The sequence below is a fragment of the Hippopotamus amphibius genome, chromosome 6 (genome assembly GCF_030028045.1).
Source record: "Hippopotamus amphibius kiboko isolate mHipAmp2 chromosome 6, mHipAmp2.hap2, whole genome shotgun sequence".
Taxonomy (NCBI): Eukaryota; Metazoa; Chordata; class Mammalia; order Artiodactyla; family Hippopotamidae; genus Hippopotamus; species Hippopotamus amphibius.
In genome coordinates this window covers 55479775-55504035 of record NC_080191.1, presented here as the reverse complement: position 1 = coordinate 55504035, position 24261 = coordinate 55479775, and the positions used below count along the sequence as shown (strand labels likewise).

The window sequence follows — 24261 nt, the reverse complement described above, 5'->3', positions numbered from 1 at the left end:
TGAATTTCAGATTCTTAGGGAAAATCTCAGATAATTTGTTCATTCATACTTAGTCACTCATTCACTCAGTAATAATGTTGTGAGCATATAGGACATGTAAAACTGTGGGATATGCAAAGAAAGAAAGATACATTCACTTTCTCAAGAAGTTAACAATTTGCAAAATTATCTCCAGAAAAGCAGGCACTTAGGACTTTAATGGGATGAACTTCTTGCTATTTGACTCACAGTCTCAAGGTTTAAAGACCCCTTAAAAATTAATATAACTTTTTCTAGATACCTTGGCCCTTCCCTTATAGACACTAAGAAATGGAAACCCTTTTTCATTCGTAGGTCCTGGTGTAAGCCCAAGGTCATAGAGACTTCATCACGCAGGGGTATCATCACGTCACCTCATTGTTGTGGCCTTTCTGGAGTAAAGAATCTGATACTTTCTTCATCTCTTCTCTGCAGGCTGAGTTCTGTTCATGGAAATGGTACCCACTAAGCCTCTGGCCAGCCATTTAGAATGGAAACAAGGTCACTTTTAACCTCTGACACAGAAAGGCTCTATTTCCTCTGCTAATGTCCTTCCTTACCTCCTATAGAAAATATTTATTCAGTAGTTACTACATGCCAAGCCCTGTGCTTGGGGGTACTGGGTACACAGAGTAAGCAAAACAGGTTGTGCTAACTGCCTCAGAGGGTTTGCAGTCTAATGGTGCTGAAAAATAGTAAAATGAACAATAACAATCAAGAAGAACAGGCTGTAAATCCCATCTAGGTGTTAAGGGTTAGGAGATACTTCCTGCAAGGAGTCATATCTAAGCTATGCTAGATTAGCCTACTGTTCAGAAAGATTTACTCTGTGTGCCACGTGTCCCTGATCATTGACTTTGGGCCTTATCATGTGACTTGCTTGGCCAATGGAATATTCATGGACATGACAACTAAAAGATTAAAATGTGCTTCCCCAAACAGACTTGCTTTCTTGTGCCTCTGCCAGCAACATGAGAAGAGCATGTCCCAGCCCTCCTTTGGGTACAAGGTGGACAAGTGGCACACGGGGTAGTCACCCGGCCAACCTTCAGGCCTGCAGCTTGACGCAGAGTCTTCCACTGTGCCCAGCTTCCATCAGCTGACCCGCAAATGTGTGTGTGAGCCCAGAGGAAGGAAACAGCTGTGCAGCTGATCTGCAGCCTGAAGCAGACCTCCCCCTTGACTCAGAGAACAGTTGATTAAGACTAGAGCCCAGACTACCAGGAAGTCCTAAAAGTTAAGTAAGGCTAGAACACAAGAAATAACATAAGCATTGCTTGCTTCTGCAGCACATATACTAAAATTGGAACGATACAGAGAAGATTAGCATGGGCCCTGCGCAAGGATGACATGCAAATTCGTGAAGCGTTCCATATTTTTCAGAGGGTGTGGAGAAAAGGAACCCTCTTGCACTGTTGGTGGGAATGTAAATGGATACAGCCACTATGGAGAATAGTGTGGCGGTTCCTTGAAAAACTAAAAATAGAACTACCATATGACCTAGCAATCCCATTCCTGGGCATATACCCTGAGAAAACCATAATCCAAAAAGAAACATGTACCACAATGTTCATTGCAGCACTATTCACACTAGCCAGGACATGGAAGCAACCTAAATGCCCATCAATAGATGAATGGATAAAGAAGACATGGTACAAATATACAATGGAATATTACTCAGCCAAAAAAAGTGATGAAATTGGGACATTTGTAGAGACATGGATCGACCTGGAGACTGTCATGCATAGTGAAGTAAGTCAGAAAGAGAAAAACAAATGTATATTAATACATATATGCAGAATCTAGAGAAATGGTACAGATCAACCAGTTTGCAAGGCAGAAAGAGAGATACAGATGTAGAGAAATAGACACCAAGGGGGAAATTGGGGGGTGGGGGGAGGTGTTGGGGTGGGATGAATTGGGAAATTGGGATTGCCATATATACATTACTAATGAGGAAAAAAATATCAAATTATACACTTTAAATATATGCAGTTTATTGTATGTCAATTATATCTCAATAAAAGTTCTTTAAAAAAAAGTAACATAAGCAAGATATATGGATTTATACTTTCATCTAAAAGCAATGGGAAGCCAAGTCAAGGCTTTAAGTAGGAAAGCAGTGTGATCAGATTTGGTATCAGAATGATCTACTGTGGAGAATGAATTAGGAAGGATCTAGGCTGAAGACAGAGAGACAGGTTAGGCAGCTGGGGCAGGAATCCAGGAGGAAATGATGGTGGCTAGGACTAGGGTAATGGCAACGGTGGGGACAGGAATGGATTGAGAGGAACCCAGGAGTCAATTGACCCTCCACGAGGTGTTTGGACCCAGAGTCTCTCACTCAGAATTTCTGCTTGTAAGTAAGGAGAGTGCGACACAGGAACAGTAACGGATGTTCTGAGGACGAGTGTGCTCACACACTTCCCTTGATGGGCTGGGACAAACTGAACAACCGAATGGGGCCTCCTCCCCTGACCTGCACGCTGCGCACGCTTCCCACGCTTCCCCTGTAGATCTTGCGCATGCGCCAAACTAAGCGTAAATTTCACCTCCCGGGTGTACCCTTCTCTGACACCCGCCCACACCCCAGACAGATTTAATGCCTCGCTCTACTATCCTCCCACAGCATTTATGCTCACTCTGCGCCCGGAAGTGTCCCAAGCGTGTTATCTGTATTCAGGCATCAGCCCTTCCTGGGCCAGCGGTAACATATGGTTGGGGATTTGATTTCTTTACTTCCCTCCCATGGGAAACCCATGGAGGCCTCACCTCATGTGCCTGAAGTGAGAGAGGATGAGGAGGAGCTGGGCCAGACGCCGGTGTTGCTGCTGCAGAGTCAGGCCCGCTTTGGCCATCAGATGGATCAAGGTGTCTGTGATCTTGTCCAGGACACGGTGGATATGGTCCTTCTCTTCCAGAGACTTCAGGGTGCTGGACAGAAATGTGTACACTCCTGAATGTGCAGAGAGAGTGAGAGAGAGAAACACAAAGAGGATGAGGTCCAGGAAGCGGGGAACGTGCATGGGAGGAAATACTGTACCAGTGCCCCTCCCCACCCACACCCCTACCCAGCAACGCGGAAGTTCAGGATCTATTTGGTGTAGGCAGCTGTGCAAATTCCTTATGAATACACATGTCTGAGAGCACACATCTAGGAAACTCATGTGGCCTCCTGTCTGGCAGCCAGTTTCCAGGATTTTTCATCAAGATTCCCTGGCAAGGCACAGTTCGCCTTGGGGCCATGATGGTTACACCAGCCACCTCTCCTCTGACAGGCCTGTCACCAATGCTAACTTTCCCATTAACTCTGGTGACAACTCCACGAAGGAGGCGTTATTGTTCCTTTGCACATGAAGAAACCGAAGGGCAGAGAGCTGCATTAACCTGCTGAGCTCATTCGATGGGACGGAGCAGAGTTGAGAATAACTCAATGTACTGACTCCACATCCGGTCTTATAACCGAGGCTCTCGGGAGACACGTGATGCTCAATCTCCGTGAGATGCACGCGGAGAGTAAAAGTGATTTACTACGTGACTGACAGGTAATTTTTCCAGATAGGATTTAATTTGCTGTTACATTGCAAGTCAGGTTTGGGGCCTTCGTACTTTTCATCCTCAGCTGAGAGGTTTATCATGGGACAGTAGCGAGGACCCCAGGAACTGCTGTTCTTCACCGCCAGGCATGCCTACCACCCCCCCCCCCCCAACCCCGCCCTTGCCTTTCTTCTGATAATAAATCGTGCTCTTGGGGCCAGAGGTGGACTCAAGACTGAAATTAGACAATCAGGTCACTCTATTCTTTTGGATAGTATTAGCCCCGAGCTAGACAATCCAAGTTTTTTCTGAGCTTGTATATGGCAGCTGTGGACGGAAATTCCTTCCTCTAGGGTGGAGGCGCTGGGGCGATGAGAATATGGGACTTGTAAGTGCCATCTTCCCAGTATGTGGGGCTTCCCCTGCAGAATGAAGCCAAGCAGCGACCTGCCTTGGGAGGGGGCAGGAGAGGGAGGGGAGAAATCCTGGTTCCAGTCATAAGGTCCTGGTTCTTACTTTTTTATTTGACCTTAGAGCTTCCATAGTATCCCTTCTAACACATGAATCCATAAATCCCCTGTTTGCTTAAGATCCTGTGAGTTGGGTTTCTGTCATTTGCAACTGAAAGAATTCTGACTCTTTGACTTAAGTTATGAGCTCAGCCCAAGTTGCAAAGGACGGTAAGTGATAAAGAGGTGAGAAGTACTGAAAGCAAAAGGAGGGCGGGATGGAGTGGTCTTGTCTTGAGACCACAAGGACGGATGTTCTATTAAGTAAACACTGCAGAAATCAGCTCATCTTGCCCAAGCATGTCATCTAGAAGGGAGCAGATGACATGGTATTTTTCTCAAGATATATGTCTATTTAGCAACATTTTTTTTTCGATCTTAGTAGCCCACTGCTCCCCCTGCCCCATAAATATATTTCTTCTCCTCCCCTCCCCCCATCCTCACTGGTATTTTCAAGTCAAAGGCCCCCAAGTATATGAATCCCTGACTTTGTACTGGAAATGCAGTGATGAGTTACTGCTCACACAGCAGCCTGTAGGTTGGAAATGGGGAAAACACCCACAAAGAGGAGCTCAGAAAAACCCGAGTGAACTTTTTGGCCAACCCAATAATTGCCCAGAATGGAAATTGGCTAATATTTAAAACAAATACAACAACAACCAAACCAGAATGGTCAGGCTCTTGGCTTACAGCAGTAGAATAGAATAATGTACCTTTTGGTACCCAGAAGTGCTCTGATCAAAAGCAAATAAAGCACAGAATGAGTAAGCAGTGGACAGGCATTGGGATAAGAAAGAAACCTCTGGATTTCTTATGTTCCATGTGGGCTTCTGATAGAGAAAGATTGTGTACACTAGAAAAATGGGCAAATGTCCAGCGGCCTTGGTGTTGGCCCAGAGGTAAGGGATGGCAGGGGACATGTACGCTAGGGGGTTGGGGGGTCAGGGGCAGCCCCTGCTGAGCCCCACAGCCCTGCCTCTCCCTGCCCTCATGTCATCACGCACATTCTAGCCTCGTGTCTCTCAGAGGCCCTGCATCTGGCTGGATGTCCTGGGAACCTGCCCAGGCCACAGAGCTGAGTTAATCCAACTTGGATGATGCATTTTCTACCAATTTCCTTTTTTGTTACCACCCAGGATGCTGGCCTCGTTCACCAAAACTCCCATTCTTGTTCAAAGAAACCACAGCATTGAGGAGCTAACAGCTTCCACGTTCCTGTTTGGGAAGGTGGCACTCAGGAGGCACCTGCTCCTCCTCCTGCTCGTGTGCACAGGGTGAGAGCATCCTGTGCCGTACTGTGGACGTCCTGAGGGCCTGTGTTGCATGCTGCCCTCTCCAGTGGAGGTAAGAGCCTTGGCACTCAGTCTCCGGGAGTGCTGCTGGTTCCCCATCTTCCCACAGGTCCTCCCCCGCTACCCGGCATGCTCTCATTGAGAACCTACTGTGTGCAGACACTAGGTTATGAGATAGGGATTCCAATCCTTATTTTCTTTTAAGCGTTAATGTCCTACGAGCAGCCTGTGGAGGAAGGATCTTCTTAACACTGACTCTCGGGATGCAAGCCATTCTCAGAACAAGCCTGTTTTTTCTAGTCCTGTTTTGGCACCAGTACAGCTTATCATCTCATCCTTGTCAGCAGATGCTTCCTAGCTGTGCAAATATACTTAGAAATAAATATATGGTCCTGTTGAGATGCCAGTAATTGACAACAGCAGCCATCTTCCTTTTGGGCTTTTATGGCAAAAAAAAAAAAACGTGGTCTGTGTTTGCTGCCTATTGCCCCTAAAGGGCCAGTGGAGAGAAACAACAGAAATCCGAATTCCCAGAGTGCTTCGGGTGCTCTGGCAAGAGCCAGACGGGGCTCCTGGTAATTTCCATATCCCAGGTGGTCCCTGCCACCCTGGACAGCTGTGCCACTGTTCCCAGCAGCACGGAGCCAGTGATCAGACAGTGTGGACCTTCAGAAATAGTCTTACAACAAGGCAGGCTTTTACAACTCCCCAGGCTGCTCCAAACCCCAAAGATGGAAAAAAACAATCTGTGTGTCATTATCCAGTCTCGAAGTGTTGCTGGCAAATCTGAGCTTCTACGTATTCTGAATCTTGCAGCCAATACTGGGAGTTTTAGGAAGAGTTCATGGAGAAATATGGTGGCAGGAAAGAATGGGGAGTGGAGCTGCATGGACACCCCTTAGATAAGAGATCTCAGCCTTTCTGCCTCTCTGGCTCTCAGTGACTCTTGCTTCTGCTCTCTCTCCCCTTCTCTTCCTCTGCTTGGACACTCTCTTTCTTCCTTCCTCCTTTCTGCTCCATCCCACAGGAATGCCCTCGCTACCCCTCACACTTTTCCAGATGACGGCATCTTTGGAAGCTGGAAGAAAGCAGATATGGACACTGCAGTGGACATATGCACATGACTGTGTCCAGAGGAAACACTAGTGCAACCTGGGGCTCTGTACACCTGGCCGCTGACCTCCACTGCGGGGCACGTATAACTGTTCCTGGAGAAGTGAGGAAGGCTGAGGCTCGCTGGATGCTTGAGGACAGTCTTCAAGTAAGGCCATTTTTTTTTTTCTTTTCCGGAAAGATGAATGTGACAGCAGACCTTGGGAGAGTCCTTCTGTCCGTCTATAGTAGCTTGACCAGAAAAGCAAAGGGAATGACTCAAAGGAAAAAAGAGAGTGAAGAAACCTCAAAACCACAATTGTAAGTGGTCTAGGCCGGAAAGCTGCCGCTCGGCTGGAATAAGAAAGGAACTTTTGGGATCAGGCTCATGGAGGCCCCAGGGATCATCGGCAGAGCAGCCTTTTAGGTGTGCTGCTGCGAGCAGCTTCCACAACCAAATGGCGTGCTTGCTCATACATGCCTTCAAGGCTGACAGTTCCACTAGCGCCGCATCTGTTTTAGGCATCGCCTCTGACTGCTGCTCCTCCTCCTGGTGCTGCTGGTCCTCATGGGGTGTTGACGGCTTGTGGTTGCTAAAGCCACTTAGTGGGAAGGGCTGAACTGGATGTCCTACAATGTGCAGGACAGTCCCAAAGAATGAAGGATTTTTTTCTTGAGTGTCCTACTGAACTATCCTGCTCCAAATAAAAAATTGTAGTGAAAAGTCTTGAAAAGCTTTTGCAAAACTCTACCCAAAAGGTCCAGTCTGTGAGTTGGCTATAGAGAAGAAAGTTCAAAGGAAATACATTTTCTCAGAATTATCGAATAATTTATTTAATGCTTAAATACATTTACTATTTTAATATTTAAATTTAAATTTAATATGATCTGTCAGTTGAATGTATGATATAATTCTTCCCACTATACACCTAGTGCGGTTGTCTGGGTACTACAACCAGCAACACAACTAGATGCAAATAAACAGAAGAGATGTAAGACTTTCCTAAACAAAATCAGAATCCACTATAATGAAATATTAGCAGACATCAATAAAATATCGTGTTATTGCCTCCTGTGTGTTTTTAAATAATTTTGTAACATGATAAGAAATGCATTTTGTGAAAAGTACGTATTAATGTTATTTTGAGGCTCTTGTCTTTCTGTCTTACACTGATGTTATCTCCAGAGGCTTCCCACACACTTCTTGATCACGTTTTATATGTATTACTGTTTCTTTTTCCAACCCATCATCTCTTTTCCATCATTTATCCAGAGGATATGGTCCTCAAGGCCTTTTTAAGTGCTAGATATTGAATATTTGCTTTGAATATAGTGGGCTAGTAAGATAGGATATATATATCTATTTACTTTGGCACTTCTTTAACCTACTTTGAGGAAGTTACTCTGACAACACACTTATAATAAAGCCCAGCTCATTTGCAAAATTATCTAACTTCCTCAATTTTTTTTTGTTTGCTTTCACAGTCTTTGATTTTTCTTGGCATGTTATTACTAAATCAATTTAATTTCTCTCTTCTTATCATATAGGAATAGGTTCTGGTTAGTTTTTAAGCTTTATTATTCAGGTGTCCCAACTGTACCTCTGCTTTTTTCAGCCATTAAGTTTTGGGGTAATTTTTTTTAATTAATTAATTTATTTTTTTTAATTTTTTGGGGGGTACACCAAGTTCAATCATCTGTTTTTATACACATATTGGGGTAATTTTTTATACAGCAGTGGTAAACAGCACACCTGGATATCTGTACCAGACATTCCGGGAGGAAAATGATCCAGAACAGGCAAAGTGGAGACTGGACTCCTGATCTGGTACAGTGTGAGATGAAACAGCATTTGAATGCCTCCTGCTCCACATTATCCATCCTACTGCGTCCCAATGCCTTGGCCCAGCCCTGACCTTCACTCTTATCAGTAGAATGGTGAGGACTAGAGCTCATCCTAGCAGACCCTGTGCACACCTAACAATTTTCACAGGAGGCCTTTCTCCCTGACAATTGCCCAGCCGATTATCAAAATGTATTGCTCTCCCCTTAATACGCAGCCTCAAATGTCTGCACCCTACTTTCTCATCAGGGAATAAAACACTTGAATTCTCAGTTGCATAATCCTTATCAAGTGCTGGTTGTGAGAAATAGACCTTGTAGAGATTTTCCTAAAGGAGTTTTTATGTTGAACAGCTAGTCTATTTTATTTTTATTAAAAGCCAGTAGACCTTATAATGGAATGTGTTCTCTTTGCTTTGGCCCAGCAAAGGAAATTGAGAGCCAAATTTGTGGCCCACTCCTAGGAACTGTACAGATGGACTACTGTGTGTTAATCTGACTCCTAGATTTATTATTTTCTTCACATTATTTTCCCTTTTTTCAGATTGCGTCAATTACTGCCTTCTCCCTTTCTATCACATGACATTTAGTAAGCTATTTCAAATCCTCTGTGGAATAGGTAATATGTAAACAAAATAATGAAGAAGACACTCCTCCCTCCTCTGCCAAATTAATAAACAGGGTTAGTGTGAATACAAATGTTTGTAAAACGTCATTAAACATTCATCTGACTTAACCGCAAAGCCAAAATAAACGACATATGATCTAAGAATATATAGTTGGTTGAAGTGCATATGTTCACGTCATCCTGAGTTGAACAGCACTGTTTAAAAACCCTGTGATGATTAGTGCTAATCACTGTGAAGTGACATCTTCTTGTGTGACTAGAAAAACCACCCCTTCTTGGTTCTGGTCTGCATGTCTATCTCCAGAGCCACAAAGATTCAGATATATCTTTCCCCCTTTTCTTAGATAGAGAATCGACATGGCGAAATGGCTGATAGTTCTTGCTGATTATTTTGAAAAAGTTAATTAGTGTCCAAAATTACTATTTCAGAAAGACAGGTGGACATGTAGATGATATGTATTCTTTAGATATACCAGTTCCATCATTTCAAGTGAGCCCTACAGTAGATGAAAATTGTGTTGAAAAAGTGCCACATGACTGTGACACGTTTGTCTCATTACTCCTTAATAGAGCCTTGTGAAAGGATGTATTACATTGCAAAAAGGAGACACAGAATTCCAGGATTATGGATTTAATTTAAGTTCAGTGGTTTTCAAACCATTCTGAGAATCAAAACCCTTTTAAAAGAGTGAAGTTCACGTGAAACCCTCACATATAAACTGAGTGAAGTCAAACTTCTCTGATGAGAGGGAAACGGAGTTGGTGATGGATATTCCAAGGACTAAGCAGCTTGCTGTAAGGATATTACTTATTACTATTTTCATAATATTGCTATCATCCCTAAGGCTGTTCATATTTCTAAAACTCTTCAAGGTTTGCCATTTCGGCAGAAAAGAGAACTAACAAATTTGTTACTAAGTTTCTGAGAAAAATTTTCTTACATGGAAATACCTCTGACATGTCATCAGTAACCTGAGCTACTTAACTAAGTACAAAAAAGATCAGCTTCAAAAGACTGGCAACCCATTGTCCCCCGAGGAGTGGCAAGTTTGGAACACAAAGGAAGCAGAGCATTAAGGTCTTACTAGAAGGTACCGAGTGCTTGGCTTTCACTGAATGTAAAGGTTATATTATCTCACTCAAAGAGAAACATCTGCTCTACCAAGAGTAAGGGCAGATGCTTCATGGTCAAGATGAAAATACATTTTACATTCTGAGTTTAATTCATCAGTATTGTTGCTGCCATTTTTAAAGAGTAAACAACTGCTCCTGCCAGTGCCCCCTCCCAACAGCCATGCTTAGCCATCCTCGGAGCTGGATCAGGGAGCCCAGTGTCCAACTGCTTCCAATTGCAAGAATCTGGAGACTAGATTGCTCTCGATCCTTGGGATCCCTGAGATCAGACAGGGCACTCTTCTTGATCACCAGAGAAGAGCACAGCTAGAGTGGTGGTGGGGACACATAGTAAACTTGTTCCTCCAAGCTCATTATTGACTAGGAAAGGTCACGTTAATCACACAAAGCCCCAGAACCCAGAGCAAATGAAATCTTTGCAGGAACCAGGTCGTCCTTCCTGAGATGAGTTGTAAGTGAACCTCCCTTTAAAACTCTTTTTGCAAATATCCCTCAATAAAAACAGTGGCAAAGGGACCAAAGGCAGAAGGTAAGATACTAAATGCCAACCCTTTGTGCATCTTGACTGCTTGGAATGAGTGCTTCACCAGCACAGTGTCTGTGCAAGTCATAAAACTTAAAAATGACCTAACAAGCACCTATATAGATAATAGATAATAAAATACAACAACTTTCTCTGAAATGATAATTTGCTTCCAAAGGAGTGAACTTGGGATGTTTGTAATATTATGTTTATAATATGTCCTGTGTAGAAATTCCTGCCTGGGGGTCTTTCACAGCTGAGGGCAGTGATCAAGAAGAGGGTGCAGGGAGCAGTCTACATGGCTCACTTTATGCAAACTAATATGTAGGAACTTCTGCTACTTTCCATTTTACAGACGAGGCAATTAGAGGCAGCTTTTCCTTTCTAGCACTTAACACAATGCCTGGAAAAGTAGTAAATCCTCAATAAATGGTAGTTAAACTAACATGTAGTAGCTTATAAATCCATGGATATCACTCAGTTCAGTGGGAATATTGCTGTCTTTCTTATATGCCAGAAGAAAAACAAAACCTAAAAATGTAGATATAAAGTAAAAACTGAGAGAAAATAGAACCGAGGCAACCTCAAGCTACCTCAACATACAAAAGTAGCCATATACCCCTTGGGTGAAAGTGCCGAAGGAGGCTGAAGAAGTGCTCAAGGACCAGGACCCCATGGGAGAGGCAGGAAGTTTGTTTTTCCGTCTTTCCTTCAACCCAAGAGAAGCAGTCGATGTAGCCGTGGGCCCACATGTGAAAGGCTAGGCCCAGAGGCAGGTCTTCCAACTAAGTGTAGGAGTGTTTGGTTTAGACTGAAAACTTTACAGTCTGACTTTCCATTGAAATGTTTCAGGAAGCTGCATATTCCATATGGCTTTTACTTGTTCAATGAGTATCATATGCGGAAAGAAAACCCTATTTAAAAACAGTGTTTTATTTTACTCCTGAGCTCAAGAAATTAGTGGGATTTTGTTGCTGTTTTTTCATGCTTTTCTTCAGTTCAAGTGTCAACACACATTTAGATTTATAGTTCAGTGTGCCAGGCATGAGGGCAGAGAGAGGGCACCTACAGCCCTTCCAAATATAGGGCTTGAGTGTAATTCTCATTCTGTGATTAGAACAGGAAGATCTCAACACCAAAACCTCTGTAGGATATTAGATCACATTATATTTTGCCTATAAAAAAAACCTGGCTGTAACAGCAATGATGATATTAGCTCATGTTTTTAAGCTGTCTTGCTATGTCATAACAAACCTGTAGGGTTAACAGGACTGTTTCGAACTACTATTTCTATTTTATAGTTGAGGAGACCAATGATGAGAGGTCCAGTGGCTTGATGAGACCCTCATTGTTGGTTTCATGGTAGAGCCAGAACTTTCTCTGTTGCCAGGACAACAGACTTTCTTCTGACTCCAGCGAAGTCCAACTCACCCTAAAGACTCGGCTGAAGCCATCAGTGCTCAGGTAAAGACCCTGCTGTCTGTCTCTGCAGCACTCTGCCTCCTTCATCACAGTGCTTATCTCATGACATTGAAATGATCTGTTAATTGCCTGTGTCCCCTGCCCCACCAGTGTGTGAAAGACAGGCCTCTATTTCCTGCCCCCAGAGCCAGGCATTGTTCTGAGTACCAGCAGTTCTTCCCCACAGTTTGCAGAAAGGTTCATTTTATAATATACTAGAAAACTAGTTTAATTTAGCTGACATTTCATTACCTACAGCAGTAGTTTACAAACTAATTTCCATACCCTCCTGAGAATTAAAAGTGGATTCTCAAAGGTCCTTAAAACTGTCTCTTAGCCTTTTAAAATTGTGTGCTTTTATCTTACCAATATTCTAAAAAATATCATTAAGACATTAATTTCAGAATGTTCTACCTCAGTCCTGGTGAGATTGAAGTCTTGGTGGGAGCTTTAAACAAATACCAATATTTGTAGTTAATTATATCAGAATCTCTGGGGGTAGGTCCCCACACCAGAATTTTTTTGAAAGACCCCCCCACCCCCAAGTGGATGAAAATGGGTGGAATATTGAGATGGACCTACATAATTCATATCATCTTGAACTGTTCCCTAAGTTACATATTTTTCACCCATGCTCATGATGGCCTCAAGTCTAACAGCTGTATCTTAAGTATCTCAGAAAAATGCAGAAGCAAACAAAATACATAAGTGACATGTTCTTGCCAAAACAGGGTGCTGTAGAAGCAAAGGTTCTGCCATCCTTTGGAACGCAGTCAAGTGGGGGAGAAGAGGATCCTCACAGAGGCTTGGTAGACTAGCAGAAGCAGGTCTGCCCCCACATGCTGCAAACGGCAACTCAATACCTGCCAAAACGTTTTTACCAGTTTGCCTTTCAGTTTGTGTTTAGTTTGTGAGTTTGCTTTGGTTTTGTATGTATGCAAGAACTATGAACATGGAATTTACACTCATCCATTTACATAATATGATTATCCATATTTAAGCAACACTGTAATACAAAGAGCATTTTAAGTCAGCACTGGGGGAGTCTGTGGCAATTTTCTTTTTTTGTACTGGTCCCGTATATTATTCAAACTTAAGAATATGGACAGGTAATTTCTAGATCCTAGAGAAGGTGGATGAAAATGGTGGTTGAATCAAGGACCTAAGAAACGGCTTCCCCCTATGTTGGTGCTCCTGGGAGGACACAAAAGGATGAGCAGCTGCTCCTCCCTCCGAGGTTCTTGAATATGCATGGAAAACTGCTCCTAACATCAGGATCATTGCAAGGATTTCTTGTCTCCCAATGTCTCCTGCCTTTGCCCCGTCCAAAGAGATAAGACCCCCCAAGTCTTCCCCGGGCTACAGGCACTTGACTGGTTTCCCCAGTTCCTCAGAAGCTCCAAGAAGTCTCTGCAAGAAAACATAGGACCCAATCCACCCCGTCTGGGGCCTGAGACTATTCCACTCACAAGAAGGACATCTTTGCCGTGAGAATGCAATTTTTTTTAACCCCAAATGACTGGGGTGAAGTCCCACCTCAGAATTTCCAGGTAGGAAGTTATTTATCATCTGCTAAGAAAAACACGGTCATTTCTTTCACTGAGACAAAAGCCAGGGTTTTTATATTTGGAGAGTCTACAGACTGACATTTATGTGCACCTATTATGTGCCAGGCACTAGGTAGTCATTGTTTCAATAGTCACAACAATTCTGTGTGTTAGGTATCATTATTTCCATTTTACACATGAAGGACGTGGCTTATCAAAGGGCATCCCTCACCCCCTAAGTAAGTGGCAGAGTTGCTTCTCTTGAATGCATAGCCTTTCTAAGACAGAGTCCATGGTACACCCAGTGTTCAAGAAATTAACAGAGACCATGAGGCTTAAGGCCACACTCTAAGGTGGGAGCAAGGAAAGACTCCAAACGTTGAGTCGACTGCCTACAGAATCCATCAGCCAGCAAGAAGGTGGTGAACAACTTAATAACTATGAAAAGCCATTTATCTCAAAATTACAATAAGCAGGCTCCCTGGAGAGGAAGTTTGGCATTACGAAGAACTCAAGAGATAATGCAATCAAATCTTCTCCACTGTGACAGCCATGGGCATACCTGACAATGTGTCTATCTGAGATTCCAAGGCTTGTTCCCATCAGAAACCTTCAATTGTTAAGAATGAATGATCCTTAGTGTTTATAGTCAGTATGTTTTTTGAATGTTCTTTCATCTAAATGTAGGGACTCTGAATCATTGTCTTACTTCTACACTTAAAAATAACAATGCTGTAAATAATCGTCTAATAATTAACAGAGAGAGTGCAAAGATTTCGGCTCTGGAGAGAAGAAATAGTCTCTGTGATGGGAGCCTGTTGTCATTAATCATGATTATAAATGCCTCTCTGACCAGAGTGCAGCCTCTGGTAAACATACACCAAGCAAATGGATGTCATCAGCTTCAGCATCAGATGTTTCATCAATGCATCAAGATGACAAGATACACCATATTAACAAAGCAGAACTAGGGGACAGACAACAGCTGGCACCGTTTTTATGTTTACGTTTAATCTATATGCACCTGTACAAACATTCCATATCCTTTTTTCTTTAAATGAACACCTGGATACACGCTTTAGAGATGTTGTCATCATTCTTTCTTCCTGGCATTTTATATTCCTTCCACTTTCCTCCACGGGTTTTTAAGCCCATATGGTTTTGGCTCTTTACTCCTCTTTAATACTTCATCAATTGAAAGAGAAATGTTGTCTGAAGATCAGTTTTGGGTGAACAGGTAATCAAAGGTACAACAGCAGAAGACTTTCCAGGAGTAACAAGCATGCCTGCCAAAAGTAACACAGGGATACAGGAGGCAAAGAGTTGCAGGAATTGGAGTTAATTTGTGGGTCAGGAGAGGAAAGAAAACCCACTGTAACAAAGAGGGCAGAGAAGCTGGAGTCAGGGATTTGACAGGCTCTCCAGGGAGCCAGTTGGATAAAGTTATCAGGGAGTGAAGTATGTGAGGCTCTTCAGAATTACTGAGGCATATAAAGAATTGTGGTCAAAAAGATGTTCAGAAAATGGGTAGAAAATAATTATTAAATTGATTTTGAAGGCCAAACCCAACGTGTATTAGAGACTGTAGATTTACACATGTTAAGCTTTGATGCACGAATTTTTCCGAATTTTTCAAAACATTTCCTCAAAGGGTGATGTTCTGAATGGGAGTGGATTCTGAGGACTTTATGAGGATCGCATAGGTGGGGAAAGAGGATGAGAAGAAGCAGAGTCAACTGATGGTGAATGGGGACACCACAGAGTTCTCACTAAGGTCTGTCAAAATTAAGGTTCACATAACAATCATTACCCATGAGATGATCTTGCTCTAAAATTTCTCTAAATAAAATTTAATAGCACAATTAATGAAGCCTCAGGAGAACAGTTACCATCTCTATTGTTATTATTACCTTCCTGTCCTTGTATATATTTTTAAGCCTAACGGAAGGGAGGCCTTTAAACTAAAAGCACTTAATTATATTGAAAAAAAGGCAAGCACTGACTCTCTTTAAGCCAGAGATGCTCATGAGTGATGATGACAGCTGTCACTGATTGAGGACAGCTATTCTAAGAACTGCATTAGACACTTTATACACAGTTTCCCCTTGATCTCACAAAAGCCCAAAGAGATGGGCGTGACTTTCCCCATGCAATAGTTTGACATTATCTAGATCTATAGTGGTGGGAACAGCATGGGAAAATGGGGACTTTCTAGGGCCTTCAGGTCACGTTGAACAAATAAGCATCTATTAAATGACCGAATGGTATAATGCTTGTTGACAGTTCACAGGCTGTGAGGAATACAAAGAAAGAATTAATAATTTATAGAGAAATTAGGACATACATGCATAAAGAACCCTTCCAGGTTAAAATAAAAAACTGAAAAATCAAAACCAAAGAACCATGTCATTCATTTTCATATATTTGGTGTAAAGCTCATAGTGGGAATTCTATAACTTACGAGTTCTTGTATACATGAATGAAATTATTGAATCAATAAATGAAATCAGTCAACCAGTGGACCAAATGCTAGATTGTGAGTTACTGGCTCTAAGAATTAAAATAGCCTAGGGGAGGAAAGTTCATTGTGGACTTGGGTTGTAGCAAGATTTCCTGAATGAGGTGAGATCTGAACTGGGCCTGAAGAATTCAAAGTATTGGACTTCTTAGCTGAAGTCTCGTTGGGTAGCAGGAATACTATCAATGGGCACAAGACCTCCTTCCCGGCCCCCCGGCAGCTGCGTGCTCCTCTCCCACTGCTGCTGCCTCACAGCTTTGTGCCCTGAGCTCCTCTGCTGTGTTCGCGTTTGCCCTGCCTTGAACCTGATCCAGCCAGTTCTCAGAATGCCTTGATGCGAGCATTGATTTGGCTCAGGCACCTCTGGATTAACCAGGAATGCCTCTGTCCTTTGGTGGGGAGTGGAAAAACAAACAGTGTTTGTCCTATGGATGATTAGAGGCTTTTGAAAGCAAAGTGATAAAGTATTCTGTCACAGAAATGATAAATATCTCCCACTCCCAAACAGCTGTGAAGAAGGCTTCCCCTTGAAATGTTGACATTTGGGAGAACGTCTCAAGCCTTCCAGAAAGACATTCTTAGCAGGTCCTCGTAACAACTTTTCAACTCCCCTTGTGCCTCTGTCCGAAAGTCAAGGCCAACGTACACACACCCTTCTCAGACTTTGGTGACAGGGACTCAACACAAAACCCAAGATTCCTCCATACACTGAGGTCTTGTTTCCCAGGCATCAGCATCTTCCAGCACAGGTGTCCTGAATCATTTCTAGCTTGGCTTCTGTCAGAGATGCCAGGAATTACAGTCACTTTGTAATCTGTCTCATGACGGGTGAAGAGTTACCGCTGATCAGAGCCATGAATTGGTTGGGTCTTTAGAAAAGCCCTACCTCCTGTTGTGAGAAAAAGATGTGGACCGTGGTGACCCTCATATGATCGATCGATTTTTGACTCTGAAAAAGGCACTGAGCACCACACCACTGTGTTTAGGAGTCACATCCCTTTTGATTCTGTTTTTCAGCAACAATGTGAGACACCAGGAGCTATGCTCAGTGGCAGATCCGTTTTTCCAAAGCAGAGCTCCCTTTTGGAATGGAAAGAGTGATTTCACTTTTCTCAGGTTGACAGAGAGATGGCTTCTGTTTTGCTAAAGCTTGTGAGCCCATAGTGCCATCCTTGAGGGAAAAGATGAGCTGCTGGTATCTCATGAAAAAGACAATTATAAACTCTGTCAGTAGACGGTGTCTTGTATTTCCAATATAGTGTTCCAACCCTCCCGGCGCCAGGAAGCTCACAGAAGATCCTGAGAAAGAGATGAAAGAACCAGGATAGAGCAGGAAAGTTTAACTGGTGTCAGGAGGCAGCAGGTGAAGGTCCAGATCCTGCAGTGGGAAATACTGTTTTCAGATGCTGGTGCCAGTCCTTGATAAAAGACTTTCTTCTTAGGGCTGAAAGTTTTTTCCTCTGCGATTTAAAAAACTTAGGTCGATAAATCCAGTATTTTGATGGCAAAAGTCCCACCTTTTTTTTTTTAATCTACATACTTATTTATTTATTTATGGCTGCGTGGGTTCTTCGTTGCTGCGTGCAGGTGTTCTTTTCTTTCTCTCTTTCTCTCTCTCTTTCTTTCTTTTTTTTGAGACGTCTTTATATGAACATATATTTTAATTCATTTTGAGTAAATACAGGCATATCTTAGAGATATTGCAGACTCAGTTCCAGACCACCACAATAAAGTAATTGACAGTAAAGCAAGTCACATGAATTTTTTGGTTCCCCAGTGCATTATAGAAGTTAGGTTTTTAGCATAGTCTCTTAATTGCACAATGGCATTATGTCTTAAAAAACAATGTAATTACCTTAATTAAAAAATGCCTCATTGCTAAAAAATGCTGACCATCTAGTGAGCCTTTAGCGAGTCATAATCTTTTTGCAGGTAAAAGGTCTTGCCTTGATGTTAATATTTGCTGACTGATCAGGGTGGCGGTTGTTGAAAGTTTGGGTGGCTGTGGAAATTTCTCAAAATAAGACAGCAGTAAAGTTTTCCACATCAATTGACTCTTCCTTTCACATACAATTTCTCTGTAGCATGCAACACTGTTTGATAGTGTTGTACCCACAAAGAACTTTCAAAACTGGAGTCAGTCTTCTCAAACAGAGCAGGGGCTACTTTTTGTTGTGGTGCACAGGCTTCTCATTGCAGCAACTTCTCTTGTTGCAGAGCATGAGCTCTAGGCATGCAAGCTTCAGTAGTTGTGGCACCTGGGCTCAATAGTTGTGGCTCACAGGCTCTAGAGCACAGGCTCAGTAGTTGCGGCACACAGGCTTAGTTGCTCTGCAACATGTGGGATCTTCCTGGCCCAGGGCTCGAACCTGTGTCCCCTGCATTGGCAGGCAGATTCTTAACCACTGCACCATCAGGGAAGTCCCATCCCACCTTTTCTATTATATAATATGAAAAAAAAAAAAACCCAAAACCCTCTCATAGGAACAGACCAGTAACACAAGAAAAAGCTATACAGATCTGAAGGAAATATTTTTGATTACCAAGATCAGAGCATCTACTTTTGTTAATTATATAACTCCAGCTAATTTCACTTCCTGTACAGGGTATTATTTCCTGGTAAAAGTAGGGGGAAAAGTCCCAGCACTTGATAGGCCTGCCTTCCCTGAAATGAACAGATTGCCCACATGAGAGCCATGGCCGTGTGCCAGCCCTCTACCGAAGAAGAAGCAGGTTCAAGACCTGGCACTGTGCAGCCGAGTGGCACTGCTCCCAGAACTCTCATCCAATAAAGAGCCATTGTGGGATCTGGACCCTTCAACGTACAGGACAAATGACACAAATGAAAAGCACAATGCACGTGAGTGGAACCTGAAACTTGAATGGAGTGGTAATCACTTCCTTAGTAGAGACCGCATTATTTTTCATGCAACTTCATTCTGTGATTCAGTCCTAGCCTAGTGTAATAGTACAGATTTCCATTTATCAGTTGATAAGTGAGAATGATTACTATGATAACCATTAAGCAATACAGGTTACTAGTATTGGTGGGGAAGAGAAGTGGAAAATTATTAGGGGAGGTAGGAATGGATTGGCATTCATCAGGAAGAAACGAAATATCTCAAAAGACAAGGAAGTGCTGACTGTCTCTATATGGGATCAACACAAACTGTAGTCCAGCTATTGGGAAATTTGAGACCGTATCAAATGTAAGAAACTAAATATAAAATCAGGTCCAGGGCTTCAAAACAGCTGTGATTTCCTTGTGAGAAAGAGGTCTCCAGCGTGAGGTAAGCCTGGGACTGGGGGACTAAGCTCCCAGGAATCTACTGTGTAGCTGACACTCCATTGTTAAGCTTCAGGTGCTACAGACTGGAGATCTAGTACTTAGCTTCAACTACAAAGGAGGCTGGGACGAGTCAGGGTGCTAATTCAGGCTGAGCCATAGTTTCCATCTGGGTGACTTGGAGTGACTTATTATGCAACAACCAATCTTACTACCAAAAAAAAAAAAGAAGAAAAGAAAAAAAAAAAAAAACCCACAACAATAGGTGCCACTCTCAGCTAAGCTTTCTCAAATGAATAAATAGGAGGGGACAGTTGAATGAGACACCATGGAGCAAATGAAAACTGCCTTTCAGCTGGACCAATGTACTGAAATCCACATTCCTCAGTTTTAGAACTAGGTTTTTCTATCTCTGAGTCAATTCTGTTTTTTAGCTAATCAGTTTTGAGCAGAAACATGGTCTGTCTCAAATAATGCTCTTTCCTTATGATCTGGAACTTGGAATCGGTCACCATATCCTAACAGGGTCACTTGCTCCAGTTACTTTTTGACATATACAACTAACAACAGACTTATGTCCATATACATATACCACTTTAATAAAAACATCCCCAATATCTATGAGAGGATGCAAATATTTCAACAGAAAGGCCATTGAATTCAATGTTCAATTTTTGTTTTTCACTACTCATATTTGACGAGCATGGTTTCACTTCCATAAGTAATCTAAAAAGAAAACACGCATTTTATTTTATTTATTTTTCTATTTTAGAAAAATAGTGTTAGTTTTTTCTATCAATTTGCAACTATGTCTTTGTAATCAGTAGGCTGTACCTAGTTGAAAGTACAAATAAATATTTCTTCCAGGAATCAGCATTAAATTTTCCCATGTTATCCACTCACCAGAATTAAGCAAAATGATGGATTTGAGGCACACAAACTCCTCTCCCTGGAGATTCATCATACGGAACCGAGATGACGTAGCCAGCAACATATCAAAGATCTCCACCATGCCCTCCACACATTTTCCCTGGTTCCTATGAAAGCACAGAAAAAAAGAATTCAAGAACAGGAAAGCTTCCAGAAGACATGATAAGGTTCACATTCACAAAAGTTTACTGACTCCAAATCTGTAACAAAAATCACAGCCCATTCTCTTCACAGAGCATGAACATTCATTTGAATTCTAGAAGGCAAGATGAAAAAAGATTTTCCATCAATAAAACATTTTCATTTCAATTTCTTAGAAGAGATGTATTATTCAATCCCAAAAATCTGTCACGTTAAATATGAAGTTCTTCAACTTACAAGTAATTAAAAATGATTTGGATTCAGATAAATAATTTTTCTAATAAATATTTATCGATCTGCTACTATATTCTAGACATTGTGGTAGTAATTGAGAATAAAAATAGGGCCTCTAATCTCAATATGCTCATGACCTTGAAATAATATAATCAGTTTTAGTAGACTTATATAAAATGCTTTTGAAACACAGGACAAATTATGAAAACCATGAGCTGTAGTTGTGCTGGAAGCATTGATGTTGCCTAGGATGACGGGTAAAGATTTGCTGAGTAGATGGCATTTGAGGTGACACTTTAAGAAAATGGAGGATTTCATTGAGCTTAAGTGTGAAAGTATGGTTGGAAGAGGTCCTAAGCATGGAAAGGAGGAACAGTGTGAAGGAACTTGAAGCGGTGTGCTAGAGGGAGAAGGAGATAGGAGAGTAATCTGGGAAAGAAGGAAAGGAGAGGTAATGAAGGATGTTCTACATCATTATATGAAGTTTAGGCTTTTTCCCTGTACAATAGAGCCTTGGCATCAAGGATTTAACATCAGTAATTGCAACTATTAAATAAGCAAACTCAAAGGTTCAAAACATGCAATATTTTAAAAAGAAAGTTGGGACTTCCCTGGTGGCACAGTGGTTGAGAATCTGCCTGCCAATGCAGGGGACATGGGTTTGATCCCTCGTCCAGGAAGATCCCACATGTTGTGGAGCAACGAAGCCCATGTGCCACAACCACTGAGCCTGAACTCTAGAGCCTGAAAGCCACAACTACTGAGCCCACGTGCCACAACTACTGAAGCCCGCACGCCTAGAAGCCCGTGCTGCGCAACAAGAGAAGCCACCACAATGAGAAACCAGTGCTCCACAACGAAGAGTAGCCCCTGCTGGCCACAACTAGAGAAAGCCTGCTAAGCAACGAACACCCAAGGCAGCCAATAACAAATAAATAAACAAATAAATAAATTTATTAAAAAATAAATTAAATAAATAAAAAGGTAAAAAGAAAGTATCCATATCTTTTCCATAGGGTTGGTGCAAAATTAAATGCAGAGATGATACATGTGAAAGGAATTCATTCACCTTGTTATTCATGAGCTGAATTTGGGGCAGGACAGGATTGGGGGGATGGGAAGAAGCTAAAATATTTTATGCGTATGCAAACATACATTTGTGAAATATATAAAAATTTAAAACATGAACAATAAACACGTTGTCCAGCACCTTGTTTTGTTCTGTTTTTAAATGACATATTTTGGAGTTCTTCATCAACTGTTTTAATAACTGCATAGTTTTTCAGTAAAAAAAATGCTATTATTTCCTTAGCCACTTCTTTGTTGGTTGACATTTAGTTTGATTTCAAGAATTGTGCTGTTACAAACATTTCATGCAATGATTATACTTATGTTTATGTCTAGACACATATATAAATAGCTATAAAATAAATTCCTAGAAGTCAAATTGCTAGACTGGAGGACTTAGGTATTTTTAATTTGGACAAATGGTTCAAATATTGCTTCTAAAGAGTTTGTACCATTAGGTTGTTGCTAGGAGAATATATTGGTATAAGCTCTTTCTCTGAGCTTCCTGCCTTTGTCCCTCGTCCATATTTTTTGTTGGCTTGTTGGTTATTTTCACACTGATTCTTAAGAGGTCTTTATATATTACAGTAATTAGCCTTTTGTTCTAGGTGTTTTTAATTCTTTTCTCACTATTTGTCATATTTTTCTTTTGATTTTGTTTCTAGTATTTTCTTCTATAAAACATTTAATTACTACCTAATCAAATTTATCAAACTTTCATTTATGGCTTTAAAATACAATGTCTTGCTTGAAAAGGTCATTCTCCCTTCCAATAACATAAAAAATTATCTTGTGTTTCCTTCTAATATAATTATCTTATAACTATCTTATGTTCCATGTTTTTATGTTTAAATCTTTGATCTTCTGGGATTTATTTTTATAACAACTTTGTTGAGATATAAGAATATATCATATCATTGACCCATTTAATGTGTACAATTCAATGGATTTTAGAATATTTACAGAATTGTGTAATCACAATTTGAGGTTTACTTTGGTGTAAGATGTGAGACAAGGATTCAGCTTAGTATTTTTTTCCAGGCAGCTAGTTAATTTCCTTAACACTATTTATGTAAGCCATTTATTTTACAGTGACCTAAAATATGCTCAGTACTATTGATAAATTCATTTTACTTCTTACAACTGCCCTCTAAGGTTAGTATTATTTTCCAAATGAGAAAATTAGGACTCAGGCCTGTTAAGTCAAACCACACTGCCTACCAACCAAAAGAAAATATTCTAACAATAAGATTTTCTTTGTCTTCCTCTCTTGCTCTACTTTAATTAATTCAAAAAGATTTGCTGAGTGCCCATTATGTACCAGGCTTTGTGTTAACATTGGGGTACCAGGAAGAAAACCATGGGCCTTGTTAATAAAGAGATCAGGATGGGGGGGGGGAGCAAGATAAATTAGGAGCCTGGAACCAGCAGATACACCTACAATATATAAGATAGATAAACAACAAGGACCTACTGTATAGCATGGGGAACTGTATTCAATATCTTATAATAAAGTATAATGGAAAAGAATCTGAAAGAGAATATATATATGCATATGTATATATATGTGTGTGTGTGTATGTGTGTAACTGAATCACTTTGTTGTACACCAGAAGCTATTACAACATTGTAAATCAACTATACGTCAATAAAAAATTTTAAATAAATAAATGCTGGAGAGGGTGTGGAGAAAAGAGAACCCTCTTGCACAGTTGGTGGGAATATAAATTGATATAGCCACTATGGAGAACAGTATGGAGGTTCCTTAAAAAACTAAAAATAGAACTATCATATGACCCAGTAATCCCACTACTGGGCTTATGCCCTGAGAAAACCATAATCCAAAAAGACACATGTACCCCAATGCTCACTGCAGCACTATTTTCAATAGCCAGGTCATGGGAGCAACCTAAATGTCCATCGACAGAGGAATGGATAAAGTAGATGTGGTACATATATACAGTGGAATATTACTCAACCATAAAAAGGAATGAAATTGGGTCATTTGTAGAGATGGGGATGGACCTAAAGTCTGTCATACAAAGTGAAGTAAATCAGAAAGAGAAAAACAAATATCGTACATTAATGCATATATGTGGAATCTAGAAAAATGGTACAGATGAATCTAGTTGTAGGACAGGAATAGAGACGCAGAAGTAGAGAATAGATGGGTGGACACAGAGAGGGAAAGGGAGGGTGGGATGAATTGGGAGATTAGGATTGACATATACTCACTACCATGTGTAAAATAGCTAGTAGTAATGTGCTGTATAGTGCAGGGAGCTCAGCTCAGTGCTCTGTGATGACCCAGATGGGTGGGATGGGGGTGAGGTGTGAGGAAGGTCCAAGAGGGAGGGGATATATGTATACATGCAGCTGATTCATGTCGTTGTACAGTAGAAACTATCACAACATTTGTAAAACACTTATACTCTAAATAAATAAACAGACGAACAAACAAATAGATCCTGAATAGGGCCAAGACAGACAAGAAAAAGATG

At 41.3% G+C, this 24261-nt stretch overlaps 1 protein-coding gene and 1 non-coding gene across 7 annotated transcripts in view; one reads left to right on the top strand and one right to left on the bottom strand.

The window, feature by feature from the left end:
* The window catches only part of ESR1 (estrogen receptor 1), a 357503-nt gene that overhangs the window by 6485 nt on the left and 326757 nt on the right, over positions 1-24261 (bottom strand). For 4 of the 6 annotated variants that reach the window (XM_057738591.1, XM_057738593.1, XM_057738590.1 and 1 more), the window contains exons 7-8: positions 20291-20424; positions 2791-2974 (exon numbers count right to left, since the gene is read on the bottom strand). In XM_057738591.1, the coding sequence (XP_057594574.1) occupies positions 2791-2974; positions 20291-20424 (318 nt within the window). Of the gene's footprint in view, positions 1-2790; positions 2975-14654; positions 14870-20074; positions 20114-20290; positions 20425-24261 lie in introns of those variants that run through there. The other 2 variants (XM_057738594.1, XM_057738595.1) reach the window with 2 other exon arrangements.
* Positions 1296-1398, top strand: LOC130856155 (U6 spliceosomal RNA). Its single transcript, XR_009054452.1, has one exon. It is a non-coding gene; the product is annotated as a U6 spliceosomal RNA (small nuclear RNA).